Source organism: Molothrus ater, chromosome 21 (assembly GCF_012460135.2).
Source record: "Molothrus ater isolate BHLD 08-10-18 breed brown headed cowbird chromosome 21, BPBGC_Mater_1.1, whole genome shotgun sequence".
Lineage (NCBI taxonomy): Eukaryota > Metazoa > Chordata > Aves > Passeriformes > Icteridae > Molothrus > Molothrus ater.
In genome coordinates this window covers 2,012,521-2,035,860 of record NC_050498.2, presented here as the reverse complement: position 1 = coordinate 2,035,860, position 23,340 = coordinate 2,012,521, and the positions used below count along the sequence as shown (strand labels likewise).

General features: G+C 45.3%; 1 protein-coding gene across 6 annotated transcripts in view; it reads left to right on the top strand.

Annotated features, from left to right (window-relative positions):
- The window catches only part of AUTS2 (activator of transcription and developmental regulator AUTS2), a 795,423-nt gene that overhangs the window by 198,008 nt on the left and 574,075 nt on the right, over positions 1-23,340 (top strand). For 4 of the 6 annotated variants that reach the window (XM_054516995.1, XM_054516994.1, XM_054516998.1 and 1 more), the window contains exon 2: positions 22,140-22,403. In XM_054516995.1, coding sequence (XP_054372970.1) covers positions 22,140-22,403 — 264 coding nt within the window. The remainder of the gene's footprint in view (positions 1-22,139; positions 22,404-23,340) is intronic. The other 2 variants (XM_054516997.1, XM_054516999.1) reach the window with 1 other exon arrangement.

Here is a 23,340-nt window from a genome sequence, read left to right as displayed (position 1 = left end):
TCTTTAATAGATTTAATAGAGGACCTAAGTTTTGGTTTGAAATGTTTAGTGGATGAAGTTTTAGAGTTTTTTCTACTTGCTGCAGTTCATTTAGTGGTTTTGGATTTGTCTTTAGTTGGAGTGCTTACACTTACAGTTTGTTTTGTCATTTTGTATCCTAAATAGTTTTAGGGAGGAAGTGTTTGTATTTTTTTGTTTTCACGGCTGCTCCTGAGGCTGAGTTTGCTGCGGGTGGAAAGGCTCAGCAGGCTTTGCAAACCAGGTCACATTCACCCAGCTCCTAAGACCTCAAGTCAGCAGTCAATTTTTTTTTTCATTTTTCTCCTTTTAAGTTGGCCTGGAAGAAGCTGACAAAAGAGAAGGAATCACGGCTGATTGTTTTTTTTGCCTGCAGGCAACTTTCAGATCGTTTTTGTGGGATCACAATAGACAAACCTTATTGAAAATCCGGGGTGTTCTCTGCCCTGGTCCCTGGAGCTGTAACACTCTCACTAACAGGGCATTGATGTTCCTTCTGCCACCGTGGAGCTGTTAATTGAATGTTAATCACGTCACTCATGCCATGGTACCTTTTTAACCAGCAAAGGCATTTATTATATATCGGCATTGATGCTGATTTCCTCCCTGGGTCTCTGGCAGTGTGTAGTAGGAGCACTGATTTGGTGATTTAACTGGCATTGTTTTGGCTCTGAACTGACTGCATGTGCAGCACAGGCATTTGGGATCCCCATCTTTGGTTTGATACATACTGAAATATTTACTCTTATCTGCTGTTTCAGACTATTTATGAATGAACAACAAAGAAAGTTTTTTGATGTTCTACTACCAGGTCCTGTGTCTTTTTAGTTGAGAAAATTACTGTTCAGGAAAGTTGTATCATTGGGCATTAGGAGAACTGGATCATTAATATTTAACTGTGTTGAAAGTAGAAAGCACTGTAACAGTAATAATAATTTGCACTTGCACAACACATTTCTCCTGAGGATCTCAAAGCACTTTACAAACCATTTAATTAAGTCTAACTAAATCCCTCTGAGGTTTATTATTAGTCCCATTTTACAGATGGTTAAGCAAGGGCATAAAGAAGTTAAATGGTTTGCCTAAATTAGTTAGTGGCAACAATAAGCACATACTTCAGGAGTCCTGGGCACATCCCTCCTCTTGGAGCAGAGAAGGACCGAAGTGACCACAGGGTCCTGCAGCAGGAAGAGCAGAGCAGCTGAAACTGAGGAGGGGAAGGGTTTTGTCTGAGACAGTTCCTGTGAGTGCTATCCCAGGATCTCCTGGTGTCCTGGCTGTGCAGGAGGGAGGTGGGGCTGAGTCCTGGCTCTCCATCACACCAAGGGGCTGTGTTCCATCCCACCCCTCACAGGGACCCCCACCTGTGGCATTCACATTCTCTGAAAATTCCCTTTGCCCAGGATTTTGCTCCTGGGAAGCTGAGAGGACTCAGAGAAAAGGGAAACAATTCTGATCTCATTTGCTTCTCCTGTGTTGTGCTCCTGTGGAATGTGTTTGGAGATTGTTTACCCACAGGTGATTGTTCCATTGCATTCTGCTGGGAGTTGTTTTCACTCTTTGGCCAAGCAGGGCCAAGCTGTGTCAGGACTCTGGAGAGAGTCAGGAGTTTTCATTATTATCTTTTTAGCATTCTGTAAGTATCGTTTCTATATTCTATAGTATAGTTTAGTATTCTTTAATATAATATATGTCATAAAATAATAAATTAGCCTTCTGAGAACATGGAGTCAGATTCATCATTCCTTCCTGCCAAGGGCACCCCACAAACACAGCATCCACCATGTGCTGTCTCCTCTCTGTACCACACTGCAGCCCTGGCCCAGCCAGGAAGGAAGGAAAGAAGTTCTTGCCCCTGGATTTCAAATCCCCCATCCCTTTAGCAGCTGCTCCTCCTCAGCTGCCAGCAGGAGAGGTTGGTGGATCAGGACACAGAGCAGGAGTGTGCAGTGAGGAGCACTCGCTGCTGATCCGAGAGCCACTCAGGAGGGTGCTCCTGTACAAATGCATTAGATTATGGTTAAGCAGCTTATGGACATTAAAACACATTAGAACTTTACAGCACACTATAAATTACAGTTTTGCAGCATTCACAGCCACAATGTTAGGTAATTACATTCATTAATCTACTACTAAGAGCACATAAAGTTGCCTCCCAAATGGTACGGTGTGTGCTTGTGCTCAGCTGGGGATGCTCTGAGAAGGGCCTCCCTTCCCCCACAGCTTCCTCCACCACTGTTCTGCTTTGCTTCAGAATTTTCTGGGTTTATGATGGTTTTCAGCAAACTAGCATGTCAATCAAGCACATTACTCTAAATATTTAGGATTCACACAGGAAGAGTTTCTGATCATGTTGTCTCATAGAGCTCTAAGCTTTTCTCAGTGAGCTGTAAGCACTGTGGGGACTCAGTGCTGTCATTCAGTGAGGAAGAAGTTCCTGCTTGTTGTCCCCTGGGTGATCCCTCTGTGCCACCTGATGTTTGGTAGTCCCTGCAATTGTTAGCCTCACCAGTTAATATTCTGTTGAAACTTCCTTGCCTTAGGTTGAGCATCTTGTCTTCATTTGCTTTTATACAGAAATATTCCCTTTTATTAGAGCAGATTCTCAGCTGGTGTAAATTTTGCTGTTTCCAGGTTGAAAGTCTGTCCCAGTGACTATTTCCTTTTTTTTTTTCTATCTTGCATTGTAGAGAAAGGCTTTCAAACCATTTCTTTGTGGTGCACCCATGTTCTGTACAAGCAGAGTCTTCTGCTGATTCATTCTTGTTTAAATTTCTTGTTTTAAAGGACCCTTCATGGTCATTTCTCTCTCCTCTCAATGGACCAAGTGTTACCTTTGATATCCCCTACCCAAGCACAGCAAGCTCCCCAATCCATTATTCAGCCACATTTTCACTGGGACTTTCCACGAGTTTTTAGCTATGAAAGTGGGAGAGCAGAGTTATATATTCTCTTCTCTTAACCTCTTGCAGTGTGTGTTAGAAAACAGAGCACATAGAAATTCCCTGGGAAACTTCCTCCAATTTCAGTGGCTGCTGAGGAGAGTACACATAGGAAAAGAGCAGCTCAATTAGAAGGGTAAAAGTAACAGAAACAGTTCATCAGCCTGAATTTTTAAGAAATCAAGCTACTAAATTAGATGCAGTGTCTCAGTCCTGGAAAAAACAGAAGTGAGTTCCAAAAATGAAGTAAAAAACCTCACATTTCCTCATGAAGGTATGATTCCACTCCAACATAACTTCAGCAAGCCAGAAAGCAAAATCTATTATTTTTTGTTTGTGAAACTTTAATGAATCTGATTGTAAAAACTGCAGCTTGTACAAGTCAATGGGAGCTGCAGACTTACAGAAATGACCCATTACTTCTGTGTCAGTTCATTAATTGGGTTTTCAGTTGCTGATTTCCTTTCACATCAGGATCATCTTCCCATCCCTGTGAGGAAGAGCCCTGAGAGCTACCTGTGCCTGTGCAGCTGCTGCAGGAGCTGTGACAGCTGCTTAATCACAGCCAGCCTCACTGAGAGGCATTCATCTATTTGCTAAATAGATGGAGCTTCAATGACACTTGAGTGCTCCAGTTTCTAGGGAATTTCTTTGTCATTACTGACAAATTTATTATCCTGACCATTAAATTAATAAAACACACAGCACACAGCAACTGCTTTTTGAGGGAGGTGATTTTTGGTGCCACAGAAACCTCTCCAGCTCCATGTCCTGAGCTTCACCTCCCTGCTGCCCTGGGCCTCTGTGGCCAGAGGAGGGGGAAAAGGCAAGTCCAGCATCTCTCAGCTGTGGGACTGGACAGAAGGAGCACATTTGGTGGGGATGAGCCTCCCATCAGGAACTCCCAGCTGTAGTTTAGTGCTGTCTCTCTGTAGTGGTTTTGGTCTGTTAATTTAAGATTTTTTTGAGATTTTTTTAAACTAATGTGTTAATGAGTGTGGTGGGTTTTAGTGTTGGTTAATTATTCATGTACTTCTTGTTGGAATGTTTACCTTCTTGGAGAAAGCTAAAGTAGGTTTAAAAGGGTATAAAGAAAATTTTATTAATAGTAATTAATTTTTTTTAAGTAGTAAGAATTAAAGTAAACTTTTTAGAACACTTTTTGTCTAAACTATGACACTCTCACAGGTTGCTTCTGCTCAGGGCAGAACCAGGAGCCCTTCTGAGCCCCTGTGCTGCCTTTGGTCACTGATGACTGATGGGGTCTCAGCACAGTGCTGTGTGTTCCATGAGCAAGAGCTGCAGGGATGGCCTTTGTTTCAAGAGAGCAGCAGTTCAGGGAAACAACTGCCTGGAAAAATCCCATTTTTGACACTGTTTGCCTGTCACCTGCTTGGCTCCAGCCCCCCTTTCACGTGGTACACTGAGATATGGAACTGTGTTCTTTACAGTGGGTTTTACATCCCTCTTTCTGCATGCCAACACGAGGAAGCCAGAAATGTTTATTTTTAGGGCCAGGGCAGCAGGCTGCTGGCTGGAGATGGGTTGGGATCCCACAGGGCAGTGCCAGGGCACAGGGGTGCTGGCACAGCTGGTGTTTGATGTCACTGCAGCTGCTGACCTGGTCCTGGCCCTGCTGATGGAGCAGCTTTGGGGTAGTGGCAGTGCTCCTGTGTCAGTGCTCCTGTGTCACTGCAGGGTGGCCCCCATCCAGGGAATCACATGCAGTGACCCCAGAAGGCTGAACAATTGCTTTATTAAGCTATATTATATTACACCAATACTATATTATATTAAAGAGATACTAAAGAAAGCCCCATGACTGTCTCCAACAGTCAGGGCACAGCTTTGACCCAACTGGCCAATCAATCCAAACAACCTTCATCAGAGTCCAGTTAACAAATCACTCTCACAAACAATCCCCATAACACATTCCACATGTGCCAAACAGCAGGGGCAGTGAAAAGAGGTAAGAATTGATTTCCTCTTCTTCTCTGAGCTTCTCACTGCCTTCTCCAGGAAAAATCCTGGGATTATTCTGAACAGAGAGTGAATTGTGTCTGTCTCTGTTCAGAGAGTGTGAATGCCACACTCCTGTGCTCCTGATGCCATCTGTGTCACCCATGGAGCATCTGTAGGGCACGTGGGGACCCATAAACCTGAGCTGTCCCCTCTGATGAAGCACCAGGATGAGTCTGGCCCTGCTCAGCTCGGGGCTCTCGGTCCCTCTGGGAATTCACTGTGGGATGGCACCCATGGAAAATGTAACAGCCCCAGTGTGGGGCTGCCTGTGGCTTCACTGCTCACTGCTGGAACGTGCCACACTCTGCACTGAGATATTTGGTCCATGTATTACATATTACAGGGATTATTTTCCCTTTCTGGACAGCACTGGCAGTGATTTCTCTAGTGGAAGCCTACTGAGAATGATGCTAATCTAGTTTCCAAGGATTTGTTTATTGGGGCAGCACATGCTGGGCTAATTTTAGGGTATGTGCTCCATGGTGTTTTTCTATCCACAAGTGAAGTTTTAATAAAGGAATGTAGTACTCGGACAGCAGTTTGTGTTTTGGGATTTTTTTTCCTTTTATTTTCCTCCAAAATGCAGTAAAGGCAAAATTGGCTCAGTGAGTATTTATTGGCAAATTAATGTTCCTAAAGCCTTCCTTTTTGCTTGTTCTTTTCTAGAGCTTGGAGAAATAAGATTTCACATAATGCATCTGGGATTGGATTACTGGATTGAATTTTGCAAAGTACACTGGGGATAGCTGAGCCTGTTTAGAAAGCAGCTAAGCCCCTCTGAGTCAGTAAAAATTCAATTCATGATGGTTGATGAGGGCTTTTTTGATGGGTTTTGTTTTGGGTAATTTATTTGCTGTTGGATGGTCACATTTCCTTTGAGGTATTTTATCAAGGTTTATTAAGTTTTTGGTGGGGGCTGTGGTGGGATTCAGACTTTCTCTGAAAAGTGTGATGGAAAAATGCTGGGATGCTGCCATCCCTCCTCCTGCTTGCTTGTTGAACACAAACATTACATTTAAAGGAACTCTTCAGTAGAATTTATGTGTTGTGACCATTTTGGAAACCCACAGACCCATGATCAAACCTTGTCAAAGCTGTGCTTGTGATTGAATTGCTCTGCATTTGGTCTCTTGTGTACTCAGGCTCTCCTGCTCCTCCCTTCTCTCCTGCTGAGGTTTTGGTCCTGCAGCCAGGCCAGCCACAGTCACCCCAGAGCAGATGGAAATATCTCTGTGATTGTGATAACAGAGCTCAGGGCACAGCAGGGGCTGGGAAATTCCTGTTCCTTTGCAGGGGCAGATCTCATCTTAAATAATAGTGTCTGCATTTAGATCCTCTCTGTAAAACTGGCCTGATTTTTATCCCCTGGACTTCCTTTTCTGTTTCCTAGGACAGTGGTACTGTGTTGTTGGTGCACCTGGGGGTTTGTTAGGGGTTCTTTTTTTTGGTTGTTCTTTTTTTTTTTAATGAGGGAGGTTTTAGGTTTTTGTTTGTTTGGGGGCTTTTTTGTTGGGGCTTTTTTTTGAGTTTTGTTGTTTGTTTGTTTGTTGGGGGTTTTTTGATGCTTTGGAGTTGAATTCTTTTGGCAGAGAACATCAGAGAGGAGGAGGTGTGAGTGTAAGAACCTGGGGGTGGCTGGGCCAAGCAGAGGGAAAGGAGAAGCAGCAAGGCTGCAAATTTCTCAGTGTGTGGAATAAGTTTTAATAAGGTCATCGAGAACTCAAAATTAATTCTGAATGAGGTAAAAACTGCCACAGCAGGAAACCATAAAATATTTCATGGTAACCCTGTGTGGGATCCTTTAGTGTCCTGTGCATCCTATAATGGCCCTGGGAAGGAGATTGCAAAGTGTGACATGGGAGAGGGCTGCATCCTCCTCTCCCTTAAAGAGGAAATGGGCAAAGAAGCCAAATGCTTTTGCTCTTCTAACAGGAAGAAATAATGGTTTTCTAGGTGAGGTTTAATGCTCTCAGCAAATCTTTGCAGATTTTACATCACAGTCATTTCCTCGAGTCAGACTTCCCTGCTGCCTGCTAAGTAAACGCAGAAAGCATAGATTATCAGTTAAGGGTATTGACAGCATTTCAAGTGCTATCAGAGAACGTTTAATTCAGTTTAATTTTGTGATAAATCTCATGTTTAATCCTCTGGTTGCTCTGTAATCATGTCTCTATTGATCTTCTCTGAATGACTGCATGCAGTTTAATAAACTTTGCCATTAACCCAAGCTTTCTAAAAGAGGAGATTGATTCCAGTATCAACTCTGATAGAACCAATAAGCACCTGAAAATCATTAAATGTGTCCATTATAAAATATTTGCATTAAGATCAAAGTGAAAGTGTAGAGTTGAATTTGCAGCTTCTTAGAGAAAGAGTTTGCAATTGGAAAGTCTCAGTATGTCAGTCAAAATCAGCAGCAGTTTTCAACCTGGCTGATTCAAGCTGACACCTCCTTTCATTTCTTATTCCTCAAATCCCTCTTTCATCCTATTGAGCAACCTCCCTCTCTCGTTTCCCAGCCATAATTATATCCTTTAATTTATTCCATCTTTTTCACCCTAGGCATTTGTTTAGTCCAGGGGTTTGAGGTCATTTTCACCTCAGAATAAAGCTGCAGACTTGGGTGTCCTTTTGAAGTGCTGGTTTGGATTTTCTGTCCTGAACTCCTTTTCTAAGGAGTGTCCACGTTACATGAGGTACAACACTGGGTGGAGAAGTGGGGAGGGAAGTGCTGTGCTCCCTCTGCATGCAGGGAGCCTGGCAGTGTGGGAGGAACAGGAGAAAGCCAAACCACGTACCCAGACATGGCTGGGTGACAGCAGTGATGCTCATCTCTTCCCTTAAGGATGGTGGAGAAGATACAGAGGACATTTCCCACCCTGCACATCATCTGGGGGAGAATAAGGGAGGTTCAAGAAGGGACCCAGGACCACCCTGGCTGTGGTGGCCTGGCCTGATGAAGCTGAAGGGCTGCAGGGGTTTGGAAGAGGAGAGATTGGCTTTGCTGCTGTTCCCAAAATAAACAAAGGGGCACTGCAAGCCCTCATGTGCCTTGTGGGGTGCAGATATCTTCTGTTCCCTATCCAAGGGGCTCTGGCTCCAGGAGGAGGGAGATGTGCCAGGAGCCCCAGGAGCAGCCTGCAGTGCTCTCCATGCTGGGGTGCAGCTGTTCCTGGGGGGCTGCTCCATTCACCTCTCCCAGGATTTAGCACTGCAAAGCACAGATGCAATAGATGTGGTTGTACTTCCATTTCACAGATGAGCTCTGCTGCATGGGAGGGCTGAAGGCCCAAATTCATGGAGCCATTTATTTCCTTTGGAGAGCCAGTCAATGGGAATTAAATAGTTTTAGGCCCCTGAATACCTTCTTTGTGGTCAGGGGCTTAGCTGAGTGCTGCAGGTCACAGGGAGCACTGGGGGAGATCAGGAATTCCCACACCCACCTCCAGGCCCCCACATTCATCATTTACCTTCCCAGTCCAGCCAGCTCTAATCCTGTGCCTGGCAGGGCACAAGTGCTGCTGAGGTCAGACAGGAGAGATTTGGATACCAGCCCCTACAAGCAGCTTAGAAAAAACAAATCTTTCCTAGGAAAGGTTTCCTTCCCAGTGCAGGCTGATTTCCTGCTTATGGTTCTTATTCTCCTTAACACATTCTGTGGCTCTGGAGAGATCATTGCAGAGCTTTATCTGTTCCTGCTGCAGGCAAGTTTTACAGAGAGACAGGAGCTGGGATGTTTCCTACAGCACGAAGAGTTCAGAGCAGGCAGCCGTGCCATGAAGTGGGGTTTGACTCTAAGTGCTGCTGAAGTGATGTGATTCACAGCTTTTGTAACTCCTTGCAAGTTTGCTGCAGGCATTAGCAAAGCTCTTGACTTGAGATGTTCTGCTTTGGAAGCAAATCCCCTGACTGTGCATCCCTACCAAGTTACATTTGTAGCTTCTAGGTGGCTATAAACAAGAAATATTACAGTAATTGCTTTTCCAGCCACTAAATAGCCCTGAATATTAGATGACCCTTCAGTTTTAAAAGATCTGTCTACAAAATACCTTGAATATTTGCAGAAGACATTGTTTTCAGCCACAGTGAAGGAAATTCTCTTTTTCTCTGGTGTGTGAGGTGGCTTTGCAGGGTCTGTGCCCTGAGATACAACTGGAGAAAGCAGCCAGCTCTGGTTTTCCCTGTTTATTTATTCATGCTGTGTTCTGTGCCCATTTAACTGGAGACTCTGTATTCTACATGCAAATGGAAGGAGGTATCTGTTTCACCTCCTAGGAACTGTAGGTGTGTTCCTGGTGAGTTTTGGGTGATCCCACAAAGACTGTGGAGCATCCACTGAGCCCAGAGCTGAAGCCAGGATGTGATGCCTTCACAGCAGTGCAGAAATAGAGGTGAAAATGTGGCATTTCCCAGGGTCTGGGCTCTGTGTTGGGCACAGGGGCACAGCAGAACAGTTCTGGTGTTTATTTCCTCCTGTACATGAGTGAGGACTCTGGAGACAGGAGCAACTTCGGTCTCTTTGTAAGTGGTGGAAGGACAAGGCAATGATAAATCTTGTCTGTTATGCTAAGCTGTGCTTCTGAACTGCAGAGAGGGGGATTTGCCAGTGATCAGCACCGTACAAGAGTGTAATCCCTCTGGTTTTTTGATCATCAAATTTATCTTCACTGTATCTCCTTCCTTGGGGAAGAATAAGCCAGCAAATGGAAAGGTTACATATTGCTCTGTTCCTTAGACTTTTGTTTTTACTGGTTTTTTCCAGCCTGAATGCTAGAAGGTGGTTTCATTTGCAGATGGGAAGCTGAACCATTGTTTCTTTTTTCCTCTAATTGCAAAAAGGTTCTGATCCTTTTCCTAATGAGGAATATTGCCAAGCTCACCTAAAGTGTTGCAGTCCTCAGGTCCTAGCTGAGCTCTCTTTCTCTCTCCTTGTTTTCTAGTTACTGTTCTTTCTCTTTAAAATCCTTCCTCATCAGTCTTTTTTGGCTGTATGCCACAAGCCAAAACAGTGGTAGAGTCAGGGAGTTCCTAGAGGAAAAAAAAAGAAAATCCAGAGGAATAAGAGATAGTTAGAGCTTAGAAAAGCTCCTGTGCTGAGTAGTTCAAATTCTTGACATATCAGATGAAAAGAGTTGTTTTAAAATAGATTAACTTTCTCTTAAGGCTCAATAATTACAATCCATTATTATGAGGAGATTTTTTTGTTGGGTGAAAAAATCTGCAGCTTGGATTACTCATGGATCACACCACCTGGCACAGTCCATGAGTGCTTCTGCTAATTCTGTCCTTTCCCTTGCTCATTCCTGCATTCTCTGTCCTGCTGGCCTGGCTGTGCAGAGGGATGCTCTGGGTTCCCTGTGGGGGTGTAAGGTGCCTGTGGGGTGCAGAAGTGCACAACAGGGATGTTCCCATCCATGACAGGGATGTTTCCATCTCTCCCTACAGCAATTTCCTCCTTGTTTTGGTCCCAGCCATGGTAGGGATGTTTTCATCCATGGCAGAGGTGTCTCCATCCACAGCAGGGACGTTCCCAGCCACGGCAGGGATGTTTCCATCTCTCCCTACAGCAATTTCCTCCTTGTTTTGTTCCCATCCACGGCAGGGACGTTCCCAGCCATGGTAGGGACGTTCCCAGCCATGGTAGGGACGTTCCCATCCACAGCAGGGACGTTTCCATCCATGGCAGGGACGTTTCCATCCATGGCAGAGGTGTCTCCATCCACAGCAGGGATGTTCCCATCCATGGCAGGGATGTTCCCATCCATGGCAAGGATGTTCCCATCCACAGCAGGGACGTTCCCATCCACAGCAGGGATGTTCCCAGCCATGGCAGGGATGTTTCCATCTCTCCCTACAGCAGTTTCCTCCCTGTTTTTACCTGGGCTGGCTCAGGGTGGTGTCTCTGTCCCCACTCCAGGTGTTCTCATCCAGCCCCAAGGCTGGCAGGGCAGCAAAGCCAAGTGTGTCCCAGCTCAGTGTGGCCAGGAGATTGTAGGGAGCATCCCGAGACCTTTGGAATGCTCTGGACTTTCCTGGTGCTGCACATCTTCCCACAAGACAAGGAATGCAGGGGTCTGATTCCACTTACAAACCACAGTACATTTGTGATGACTGCTGAGTGCTGTGCTAATGAGTGGTGCCAGGCTGAAGTCATCTGTTTCCCAGTGCAGGGATGGCAGGGATGAGAGCTGTCTAAGCCCACATGCATTTATTGCAACCCTAAGATAAGGGGGATACCCTTTAAATATAAAATTTATTGGCCCACTAACTCCTTGCCTGGGTCTGTGGCCTGCCTACCAAAGTGCTGTTTGAATTATTCAGAGAACACAATGTGTGTGGAGGGTGGAGGAGCCCAGAGCAACACTCAGCCAGCTTTGTGCCAGCTGCTCCTGCAGTGGAATTTTATTTCCCTCCAGTGAAATCTCCTGGAATGTGTGTTTTGATCAGTAAATGCAAATACTGTATAACTACAGATACAAATGTACAAAAAATTTATTTTTGGGATAAAGTTTAAAATTTTAAAATATTTTTTCCATTCTAAATGAGAAAAAAGGGAAAATTAAGAAAACTATGTAAAGAAATAAAAATCCAGAAGTTTTAGTGTAGAACTGAGGAGTTGCCCAATTATCTAGACATACTGAAATATTTGTGTTTCTTATTATTCTGTGTGGTTGTTGATAAGTGTTCAGTTGGGTTCTCCCCACCATGACTGTCAGAGCATCGGGGTGGGATGGTGAGGATGGACGGAGAGCAGAGATCTCTGAAACCAGGGCTGGAATTTGGGGTTTATTGCAAAGGGCCTGGGTGCAGGGCCCTGCTGGGAGCTGCCAAACACAGCTCAGAGCAGGACTGAGAGGAGTAAAGAGGGTAGAGAGTAAAAGGGGTGAGAGAGTAAGAGGGGCAGGAGCTAAGAGAGCGAGGTTCCTGTTCCAATACAATAAATCTGTGCTGAATATTCTCATTCTCACTAACCAATCTAGTACAAGATACAAATCCTATAGCATTTCCATACAGCCTATAAGAATCATTACATTACCACACTGTGTTACATTTTAAACCCTAAAAACTCCTCTTTGGGCCCCTTCTGCCAAGCTGTGGGGTCTGCTCTGAGCCTTGGGCCTGTCTGCAAGCAGAGGGTGTTGTTCCATCAAAAGGGGATCACCTTCAGCTGGCCATGCCGTTGTTTTCCAATTGTTCAGTAACTGAGGGATCTCAGAGCTTGCTTTCATTTCAATCTCACTTATAGTTTCCATATTCTCAACATCTTTTGCCAGACAATCATATTTATAAGGCTTTCCTGTTTCATCTTCCCCAACACATGCCCAGCCCCTTTCCCTAGGATAAATATTCCTGGCCCTGGTGTGACCTGAGGCAAGGACAGCAGTGGGAGATGCCAGTCCCAGCCCAGGGGGATGTGCTGCTGCCCCAGATCAGGGCAGTGCTGTGCCAGGCTGGACTGCCAGGGACAGGGCAGGGCTGGCTGCTCAGATCTGTGACACCCTGCTGTGTCACAGCACAGGGGACAAGCAAACTCAGCGCTGCTGCAGTGCTCCTCTCTCTGCCTTACCTCTGATCCCAGCTGAGCAGGGCAGGAGCACTGGAACCCTCTTCCCTGGCATGGAGATTTAGAAGGAGCATCCCTAGGGACTCCTCTCCACATCTCTTTTCTATTTATTTTCATTCCTCAAACAAAGAAAATAAATATGAGCACGTGGCCCTGCTGCTCACAGGGTAAGTCAGGCACATTTATTTAAGGCACAGCACAGTGAGATAAGCCCAGGGCAGTGGGAATCCATCTCCCCTGGCTGCAGGGGCTGGGAACAGCCTGGGGGCTCTCAGCTGGGTGGAGCATGGGGGGATGCAGGGGTTTGGAGCTGTGGTGTTGGACTCAGAGCTGGGGCTGGATCTGCTCAGTCGTGCCCAGGGAGCAGGGATGGGCTGGAGGGGAGCCCTGGCTGCTCTGCCAGATCCCAGCCTGGAGGGGCAGGGACAGCAGGTACCCCCCAAAGGGCACTGCAGAGTTTGCAGGAGGAGTTGAGAGAGCCTGGCTGAGATGGTGTCAGCAGGGGACAGGGACAGGCCAGGTCTCGCTGCTGTTTCAGTGTCACAGACATCTTTCATGAAAATCCTTTCCTTAGGATTTTTCCTCCTGGGAAGCTGAGAGGCCTCAGGAACAAAATGTAACCAATGCTTATCTGCTGCTGTGGAATGCAACAGGTGCAGCTGGGATTGGGCTCATGGGGTTGTTTCTCATTAATGGCCAATCACAGTCAGCTGGCTCGGACTCTCTGTCCAAGCCACAAGCCTTTGTTATTATTCCATTCCTATTCTATTCTTAGCTAGCCTTCTGATGAAATCCTTTCTTCTATTCTTTTAGTATAGTTTTAATAAAATATATATCATAAAATAATAAATCAGCCTTCTGAAACATGGAGTCAGATCCTCATCTCTTCCCCCATCCTCAGACCCTTGTCACAGTTTCAGCCTCAAAAGGCAGCCCCAGGTGTGCTGGAGGTCACTGAGTCAAATCTGCAGCAAAGACAAAACCTTGGGCTTTACTGGCAATTTGTGTAAGACCCAGAAAAATCTCTAGAGAAAACACACTGGGACTTTGAGGCTGGCAGAAGCTGGCTGGAGCCAGAGCTTCAGGATCCTCTGGCAGGAGCTCACAGGCTTCTGGCTGAACCAGGCAGAGCAGAGCCAACTGTGTGTACTTTGCCTTCCACAAAGCCAGGCAGCTTCCAGAAGAACACTTCATGCTCTGCAGTGGAGGCTGGCATTGCTCAGCACTTCCTCTGCACTGGCTCCAAGGTGAGGTTTTTGCTAACTCAGGCTGCACAGGCTCCAGCAGTTTCTGGACTGTTCTGCACAAGTGTAACGTGTTCTGGCACAGTATTGGAGTGACAAAACAGAGCAGGGAGGGGCTGACACGGCTGAGAATACCAGGTCATGTCTGAAAAACATGAAATAAATGAATAGCAATCAATTGCTCTGATGCTCATCTCCACGTATGACACCAGATTTTACCAGCTCAACAGCTGGCACCAGTCTTAGATTTCCTCCACCTCCAGCTTGTCTTTGCTGTGGGGCATTGAGGGGGCCATGGCACCACATTGTTTCAGGAATTATCATTATTTCCTGTATCCTTATAACACAGGGTGCTCACTAAAGCCCAATTTTCAGGAGTGCTCAGCTGCTGAAATCAATGAAGGCTGTGCTTCATTAGAGAAAGTGCTCAGAGGAGCCAAGTTCTCTGAAAAATCAAATCTCAGGTGTTTCCCAATGAATGTTTAAAATTAGCAGATGTTTCTGACCTAAACATGTCAGGACTGTTATTGCCACCTATAAAATGGGAATAGTGAAATACCTTTGGCAAAACAAGTGTAAAATGGGCCGTTGGTATTTGTCGAGCATCTATCTGATGCTATCAGGAGGAGCTGTACAGAAAAGCCCTTGAGGAAATTAATCATTGTGCATTCAGAGAGGCTGTGAATGGAGTGCCAGTAAACAAGGCCTAGGTCCACACTATGGACAAAGAGGAGCAAACAAAATCCTGAGTGGTTGCTCATTAGCTGAACACCTTCCATTCTGTGTAGGGAAATAGGAGCATGGGATCATGTAATTAAAGATTGTATCTTGGCATGCATGCACAAGAGGCCTGAATTAAGGTGGTGGCTGCAGCCTTAATCCTGGCCTTTCATAACTTCCAAGCCCTTGACTTTGTAACCTCAATAATGTTGCCTTAATGTATTTCTGTGTGCAGTTTAAATCAGGAGCTGAAAAGGCACCTTCTGTTTATCAATGCTATTGTTAACAAATGGTTTTGGGATGAAAAATCAAAGCAATCTCTTTGCCACAGAAGGGCTTTCACACAACATATCTGGAGCAGACAGCAACTTGCTCTGCTGTTGTTTTCCTTCCTCTGCACCCATCCAGCACCCCCAGCCTGGCACTGCCTTTCATCCCCTCTCTGCTGCACAACACTGAACCACTTTGTTTTCAGATTCCAGAGAGATGCAGGAGGCAATGGATTGCAACTTTATGCAATCAAAGCAAACAAAACAAGATTAAACCTTTCTGTGGAGGTCTTGTGGCTTGAAGGAATTGCTAGGATTAATGTATGGGCTACTGCACCCAATATAGCTGACATCACACCTCTCTTCACCAGTCCCTTGTCTTTTAAAATACCATAACAGTGACACTGAGAATCCTTTTCTCTTCTGCATTGTGCTTTACACCTGCTTTCCTTTTCCCCTGGTGTATTTTAGGAGTGTTTGCAATTTTTTTCCCCCTAGAAAAATGCTTTTGAGAACCTAGTCATTCATCAGAAGAATACACAGTGCATTTAACTATTTTATCTGGAAGTAAATTAATGGTTATAACAAGCATCTCATTTTATTTTCTGGTTTTGATTAGAAGGACTGGTCAGTGCATTATTTTCAGACCTTTACATCTTGTTTCTGCTGGAAATAAAACAGCAAAGCATAAAACATGAGAGAGGTATTGAAGATTAGGGGCATTTTCATCCATCAGCTGTAAAAATTCTCCAGTGTAACAGAAACACAGAAGGAGTTGATGGAGACTGCCAAGATGTGATGGCAAATTGGGTACCCAGATTAGCAGTGTTTGTGCAGGTTTGGGTTGGGTTTGGGTTGGATTTATGCAGGTTTGGGTTCATTTTCTGCAGGTTTGGGTTGGGTTTGGGGTTGATTTGTGCAGGTTTGGGTTGGGTTTGTGCAGGTTTGGGTTCAGTTTTTGTGTGTTGCTGTCCTGGATTCTCAGCTAATGATTCCCCCTGTGTGATCCTTCCCTGTGAGGGAGATGCCCCTGGATCCCTGGCAGTGCCCAAGGCCAGGCTGGACAGGGCTGGGAGCAGCCTGGGGCAGTGGGAGGTGTCCCTGCCATGGCAGGGGTGGGATGGGATCTGTTTTAAGGTCCCTCCCAACCCAAACCCTTCTGGGATTCTGTGCTGGCCAAGCTGTAGGGTTTCTCTCAGCTGTACCCTGCAGGAATCCTAATTTCTTGCAAGCTGACCCTCTGTACCCAGTGCAGGGGGTCAGTGTGGGGTGGTGGTTCTGCCATGGTTTCTGGTTCTGTGCTGTTCCCTTTGGCTGTTTTTACTTCCCCCATGTCCATCCCATCCCTCAGAGCTGCTGCAGCTGACAGCAGGCTCGGGATGAAACTGGGAAAGAATTCCAAATTGACTTTTGTAGCTACTGAAAATGTATTTTCTTTCCCTTAATTAGCTTCTCCCTTCTGCACTAGTGTCCCCCATCAAATGTGAATTGTTTGTACCTTGAAAGGCTCCAGAAGTTCCTTTCTTACATTCTGTTTGGCACAGACCTTTGCATGTCTGAATAGTGAACAGGGCAGACTGTTCAGGCTTGATTTTCTAAATACTGTGTTTAAAGTGGAGTATTACACTGGTAGTTCATAACTGTTTGATGTTTTAAAAAATGTCTAATTTCTTTATAATTTATTCTTGGAGTGAAGGATAAACTGTTGGGCTCTGATATAAAGCTGCAAAAGAATTTAGCAAGAACCTGAGGAGGAAATAATTGGAATATAGTTGTAGACTGTTAGAATTGTAATTTGGTTTAACTAGCACTGCAGTGTAAACTGCTCCTGTTTTTAATAATTAGTTTTTAAATGTTGTATTTTACTGAGGTCACATTCAGTGCAAACTCGGAAAATAAGTTTTTACAACATTGGAATTGTAGTACTGATAATCCACAAGGATGGTTTGGAAAGGTCAAGGCTTGAAATCCCTGAGCAGCACCTGAAATGTTCATCCAGGGAAATTTCTGCAGCAGTGTATTTGCTACACACCGTGCTTACAGTGTTGGTTTTCATCCAGCATTCCCAGAGAAAAATCCTGTAATAAGGAGTGGAACATTGTTCCCATGCAGCTGTTCACATGCAGCTGTTCATTCCCATGCAGCTGTTCCCATGCAGCTGTTCCCATGCAGCTGTTCCCATGCAGTTGTTCCCATGCAGTTGTTCATTCCCATGCAGTTGTTCATTCCCATGCAGCTGTTCCCATGCAGTTGTTCCCGTGCAGTTGTTCCCGTGCAGCTGTTCCCATGCAGCTGTTCCCATGCAGCTGTTCCCATGCAGCTGTTCACATGCAGTTGTTCATTCCCATGCAGCTGTTCCCGTGCAGTTGTTCCCGTGCAGCTGTTCCCATGCAGTTGTTCATTCCCATGCAGTTGTTCCCGTGCAGTTGTTCCCGTGCAGCTGTTCCCGTGCAGCTGTTCCCGTGCAGCTGTTCACATGCAGCTGTTCCCATGCAGATGTTCCCGTGCAGCTGTTCACATGCAGCTGTTCCCGTGCAGCTGTTCCCATGCAGCTGTTCCCGTGCAGTTGTTCCCATGCAATTATTCCCATGCAGCTGTTCCCGTGCAGCTGTTCCCGTGCAGCTGTTCCCATGCAGTTGTTCCCATGCAGCTGTTCCCATGCAGCTGTTCCCATGCAATTATTCCCATGCAGCTGTTCACATGCAGTTGTTCCCATGCAGTTGTTCCCATGCAATTATTCCCATGCAGCTGTTCCCATGCAGTTTTTAAGGTGTTGTCAGAGGGCCGGGGTGGGAAGGAAGGGCAGTGATGGGCTGGCTCTGGGGTCCAAGGGGATGATGAGTGCACCCCAGTAAGCCCTGCTCTGCTGCCACTGAGGGTTTGATGTTTAATCAGGGAGTTGTCATTTTATGTAACAAGAAGATGGACTTTGCTGAAATAAATGAGGCACAGCTCCCTGAGAGACCTGATGAGAATGCAGTGTGTCCTTCAAGCCTCCTCCCATGAGCAATGGTCTGGTGGAGGCAGATCATTGATGCTCTGGGGGCTGCTTCTCTCCCTGGGCTGGGGCAAGGCTGTGCTGAGGCTGTGGGTGCTGACCAGAGCCAGGTGATTGCAGTGCCCTGCCAGGCAGGAGCCAGCTCAGCACCACAGGCCCCTCCCTGCCAGGGCACCCACAGCACCATCAGCCTGATTAATGTGCCCAATAGAAATAAAACAAATGGAAATTTTTTTAGATTATACAGTACACTCATAAATATTAATGCACTTTAGTATTGAATTGCGTGTAATTACATATTTATACATTTAAGTCACCTTCCTGATACACTTAAGGCACTTTACTGATGAAAGATATCTCTGAAAGAGAAGGTTTTAAACTGTGCCTAATATGTTTGTAGGATTTACTGAATAATGTGTGAGCTTGTATGCTGGCAGGAGAGGAGAAAAACCTCCATTAGAGACTGAAAGTGTTCATGGGCTCTGCTCAGGCTGAATCCACTCCTTGGATAGTGCTGAAAAATCTGTCTCGACATGAAATATTGCTACATCTTCTTATCTATGTAGATAAGGTCTGTGCAGTCCTGTCACCTTAGAGTAATTACAGCTTATTACTCTAATCATGATGATGCCTGAAGACTGTAATTAAGATTGTGCTGGCTAATGTACTAGCACACGGCATGGTACAGCTATTGTCCTATCTAAACAAGGCAGAGATAAAAATGGGAAGAGGGAGAAAGGGCAGAAGTGGGGAAGTGATTTATGCAGGGCTGTGGTTCCCAGCCAAGCCCTGCCTCCACAGAGCCTGGGGGCTCCACGGGGCAGAACATGAGACAAGCCTGGGGGAATCCATAAAATCAGAGGGGTTTGGGAAAGCTGCAGAAGGCAGGCCTCAGAGACAGCAGAACTGGGATTGGTGCAGCAGCCATGAGATTGGGCAGCAGAAAAATTATGAAAGAAGTAGAAAAGTAAGGACAAATGGAACAATGGTCTGTGTATTAATGCTTGTCTAGAATAACTCCCTAAGCTACAGAAAAGTTTATCCAGTGAGATATTGGGAAGTTCTAAGCTTAATAACGGAGCTCTGTGCATTGTGTTTTAAGGCTTACAAGCAGGTATTGTATTTGAAATAAGCAAGCATTGTTTGACTAAAGGTACCTGTGCTTATAGTGGTTGGATAGAACTACTGTCAATGTGCTTCTGCTTTGTGGGATTGGTCAAAAAACTTATAAAGTGACTTGTAAAATTGAGTTCTTGGTCTCAAGACCAAGAACTGCCTGGGATGTGAGCTGCTGGCATCTTCCCATTGCCATAACCATAGGATGAGGCTGATGCTGGAAAATCAAACAGCTCAAGGCAGTTCCCAGCAGTCCTGTCCCGTTTTTGATTTGTACACAGACCCCAGCTGGGGGTAAATCCCAGGCAGTTTCCACCTCAAACACCAGGAGAACATCCTGGGAGAGCTCTATTCAAGCTACTTTTAATGCATCTTGTCCACCTGTGTCTAAGTTTTATTCTTTTATCATGTCCTCTTGCATATCCTCATCTAGTCTGCAGATAAAGAATTATTTAACACAATTTAACACACATTTCTATGCACACATTTATTTTCAGGCCAAGTCGTGTCTCTGTTGAAATCCATGAGAGGCTCAACCCCACAGGTCCCTCCCAAGGGGTTTGATCCTCAGAGCTCTGTAGTGTCAGCTGGTGAAAAGCAGACAGCTCTTCTGGAGGAACAGGGCTGTCTAAACACCAATCCTTATGGCTAAATTTCACAGCAAGCCCACTCACCAAACAGGATTTAAGGTCCCTTTCACAAGCCAGGCACATCTGGAGCTCCTTGGTGTCTTTTTGCTTTGAGCAGAAGAGGAACATTCCTGAACTTTGAACACTCCTGCCAGTGCTTCCTTCTGCCTTGGGAGGTGCCTTTCCCTCCAGGCTGGGGAAGGCTTTGTGCATTTGGTGTCCCTCATCTTGCCACAGGTGTGTGAGCAGATTCCTTCCTGCCAGCTCTCCTGGGCTCCAGGTTCTTTAGGTGTTTCTGGCAATTTGTGAAGCCTCGTGCAGTTGTGTGGAGCAAGGCTCTGAGGAAGGGTCATCCCAGGTACATCCACAGTGATCTGCTGAGTCTGACCCATCTCCCACCCCCTTAAAGCTAATAGGACCAGTTATTTCTTGATGGAACTGCCTGGCCCCTTTAGACATTTTATAAGCTTCTGGAAGCCTGCCACTGTTTCACTTAGATCACTCACAGCTGGGAGAAAAATCCCACAAAAGCTACTTAGTCATTAGAAGAATTTTTTTTTTCCTCCAGAAAGTTTCCCCTTTGTTCACTCCTTCAGCCTTTCACATTTACAGTGAATCCTCTTGAATAGTATTTGTGTCTACAAACATGAGCTCTGTGTTTTAACAGAAGTCTTTGCTGGTATAATGTTCTACTCATGAAACACTGGAATTTTTTTTATGCTGAAAAAAAGAATGGTCAGCATCATGATAGCTATCCAAAGTTGCAAATCAGTTCTAACATAAAATATCTGCTGTTTTATAACCTGCCCTTGCTGTCCAGGAGGTCCAGGGGTGTTTGTGGATGCTGTAGTTTCACAAAGCTGTTGATGGGGAGCACTGGTGAAGTGATTCCTGCACTTGAGAATTTGCCTGCCTGCATTTATAGTGTGCAGCTAAACCTAAAACCTTCCTGGGAAGGGAGGCAGAAGGTGTGCTGAGCAAAAAAGGGTTGGTCCTGCTTTTAATTTCCTTGGGCAGCTCCACAGGATCCCTCTGCTTGTGCACAAGGAGATCCCAAAGCATTTTAGGAAGATCAGTGCTAACCCTGAGCTCTTTCTCAGTAGGGGCAGGGAGGGACCAGTGAGCAGACACAGGAGGTTTCTTAAATTACTGTGTTGTGGCTAAGGATGCTCCAATTCTCTTTCATGGGGTTGGATAAGGCTCCTGACATTTTGGATAGGAATAACACTGTGAAGAAAAACCTTGGGAAAAGTTCTGTGGTGTCTTAGGTGAAGAAAAGGTAGAAAAAATGTCTTGTAGCTTCTGTTCATTACTCTTATCTTTAATGCCTGTAAAATCATTCCCTTTGCTAAATATCAAATTTGAACAATGACTGTCTTCAGTTTAATTAATCATCTCATTGGTTTCAGTTATGAATTTTGTGAAGCTCTTGTGTTTTAGAGAGTCATTTAGGGAGCAGTCTTTAATTAAAGCCAAACTGCTTTTTGCCTTTAGGCATGTTTTTTGCATAAAAAGGTGCCATAATTTGAATTATATTCTCCTGAGCCTCAGTCTTTATGTGACACAGGGCCCAATAGCCCTTCCTGCTGTCAGTTACAATATTAAGTGACTGTAAACAACAGCTGAAAGGCTCACAAGATTACCCAGCACCTTATGGTGGGCATGGAAGCTTCTGGCCCAAGCCAGGCACGTTAGCAGAGAGTGCTGGGAGCACAGCCCTGCTTCAGCCACCTCCCCTCCCAGGGCAGCACCAGACCCCACTGGGCAGCTCCAGGAGTGGATGTGACTCTGCACATTGCATTTATTGGATGCAGAATCTGCACTGTAATTAACATCTTCTCAATAGCTTCTCATTCTTCTCTCCTAATGAATTCTCCAGCCTCCTCTTCCTCTGCCTGTAATTCTGTGCTGTTGAAAAAGATTTGTTTCAAGTAGCATTTATCTGAAATGAAAATAGGGATTCTGTGTGTTGCAGGTTATTTGTAAGAAAACAGCTGTGGGCTAAGTGACACAACTCACAATTGTGTTACAGGAGTGGAGTATTTTTATAGACAGACATTGATTCTGGGGGTTAAAGGGTCAGTGACAGAGTTTTCAAATACAAGTTGCTTTTTTCGTGCACTTTTCACCCCTCTCCCTGAGACTTGGAAATCTACTGCTTAAGTCAGGCTTGAGGGAAGCATGCCCTGAAGTCAATGGAGATTCATTGGCCCTAATTGGATTTAGGTCAGCTCGTGCCTTGGCTTCTCAAATACAAGAAGTAATAAGAATAAATATTGAAAAGTCAAGCATTGTTTAGATCAAAGCAGATTGTTAATTTAAGCATGATAAACAAATGCTGCCTTCTAAATGTGTGCTCTCTTGATACATGAGATGCTTATGAGAATTGAGGTTGGCTGTATGAAGTCTCAAGGGGGATGTGTCTCCTTCCATGCATTCACTTCATCCTGCCAATTTTATTTAGCATTTTCCTATCTTTTGATTCAGAGGACATCAGTGAAGGGTGGGTTTGTTCCTTTTCTGGTGACTGCAGCATTGCCCTGAGAGTGCTTTGAGGACACCTGCAACCAAACCAGGGCTGTTGTTTGACCACGGTGTTTTTCTCCTCCCTCTGCAGAAGGACATAGCTCTGAAACCTCAGGAACGTGTGGAGAAGCGACAGAATCCTCTAGCCAAGAAGAAAAGGGAAGCACTTACCAATGGGCTGTCATACCTTCCAAAAAAGAACAGGCTCCACCACCACCAGTACAGCTCGGACCGGGAAAATGACCGAAACCTGTGCCAGCACCTTGGGAAAAGGAAGAAGTTACCCAAGGGCCTCAGACAGGTGGGAGACAAGTTCCCTTCTGCGGGGAGGGAGGGCTCTGCCCGTTGGTTCATGGTATGTAGAAGCCAATTTCTCATTTTGTGGGATTGTTTATTTTAATGCTTTTGTGGTTGTTTCGGTTTTGAGCTCTTGGCTGCGACGTGGTGCAGTGTCCTACCACTGAAATGGGAGAGCAAGTGGTGCATCTGATTAATAAAGGTGTAAAAGTGAGAGGAGCTTTCCACAGGCTGGCTGTGAGACTGTCAGGGCAAACAAATGAGTTGTCTCTGTGGGTGCAAGGCCAATTTTGTCCTCTAAAGACCTTCTTGTCTTCAGGCTTTGTACACTGTAGAGAGCCCTCTGAACATCCAGGGTGAGGTGAGGCAATTGCAAGAAGGGCAGCTGTTAATCAGGGCAAAGCTGATTAGAGTGTGAGGAGCTCATTTGTGAGGTGTCAGTGGTGCTGGTGTCTGCTCCCCTGGGTTACTGATCACCCACCCTGAGCAAGAATGTCTGCTTTCCCAGCTGTGGTGGGAGTGAGCAGGCGACAGCCAGGATTGCAAAGCTGCAGGCTGAAAACATTGGATTTGTCTTCATGACTGTGCAGTGTTGTGTTTGGTGTGCTTTTTAAGGAAGAAAGTGTGACAAGTGTGATTTCTATGATGCTGATGATAGTACATAGTAATAGGGACTAGGTCAGCTTTTGCCTGTATTTCAGTGATATTAATGACTCTTGAACCAAAATTTAAACATTTAATGGGGATGGTTGATATTCATGGAATCAGTTTTCATCCTTGTTTAGTGCAGACCAAACCTTGCTTTGCAGAGAAACTTGTAGCAAATAGTGAGAATTCACTGCTTCTCATTTTGTGAGTTCAGGGAGAAGGAAGGAACATTGAGGATGACAAGTGTGCTGAGTTGTATTCAATTTTGATATGCAGAGTTAGAGAAGCTGGGAAGAAATAGGTTTTCATGATAATTTTGAAGCCTATATGTTAAGCTGTATATAGGA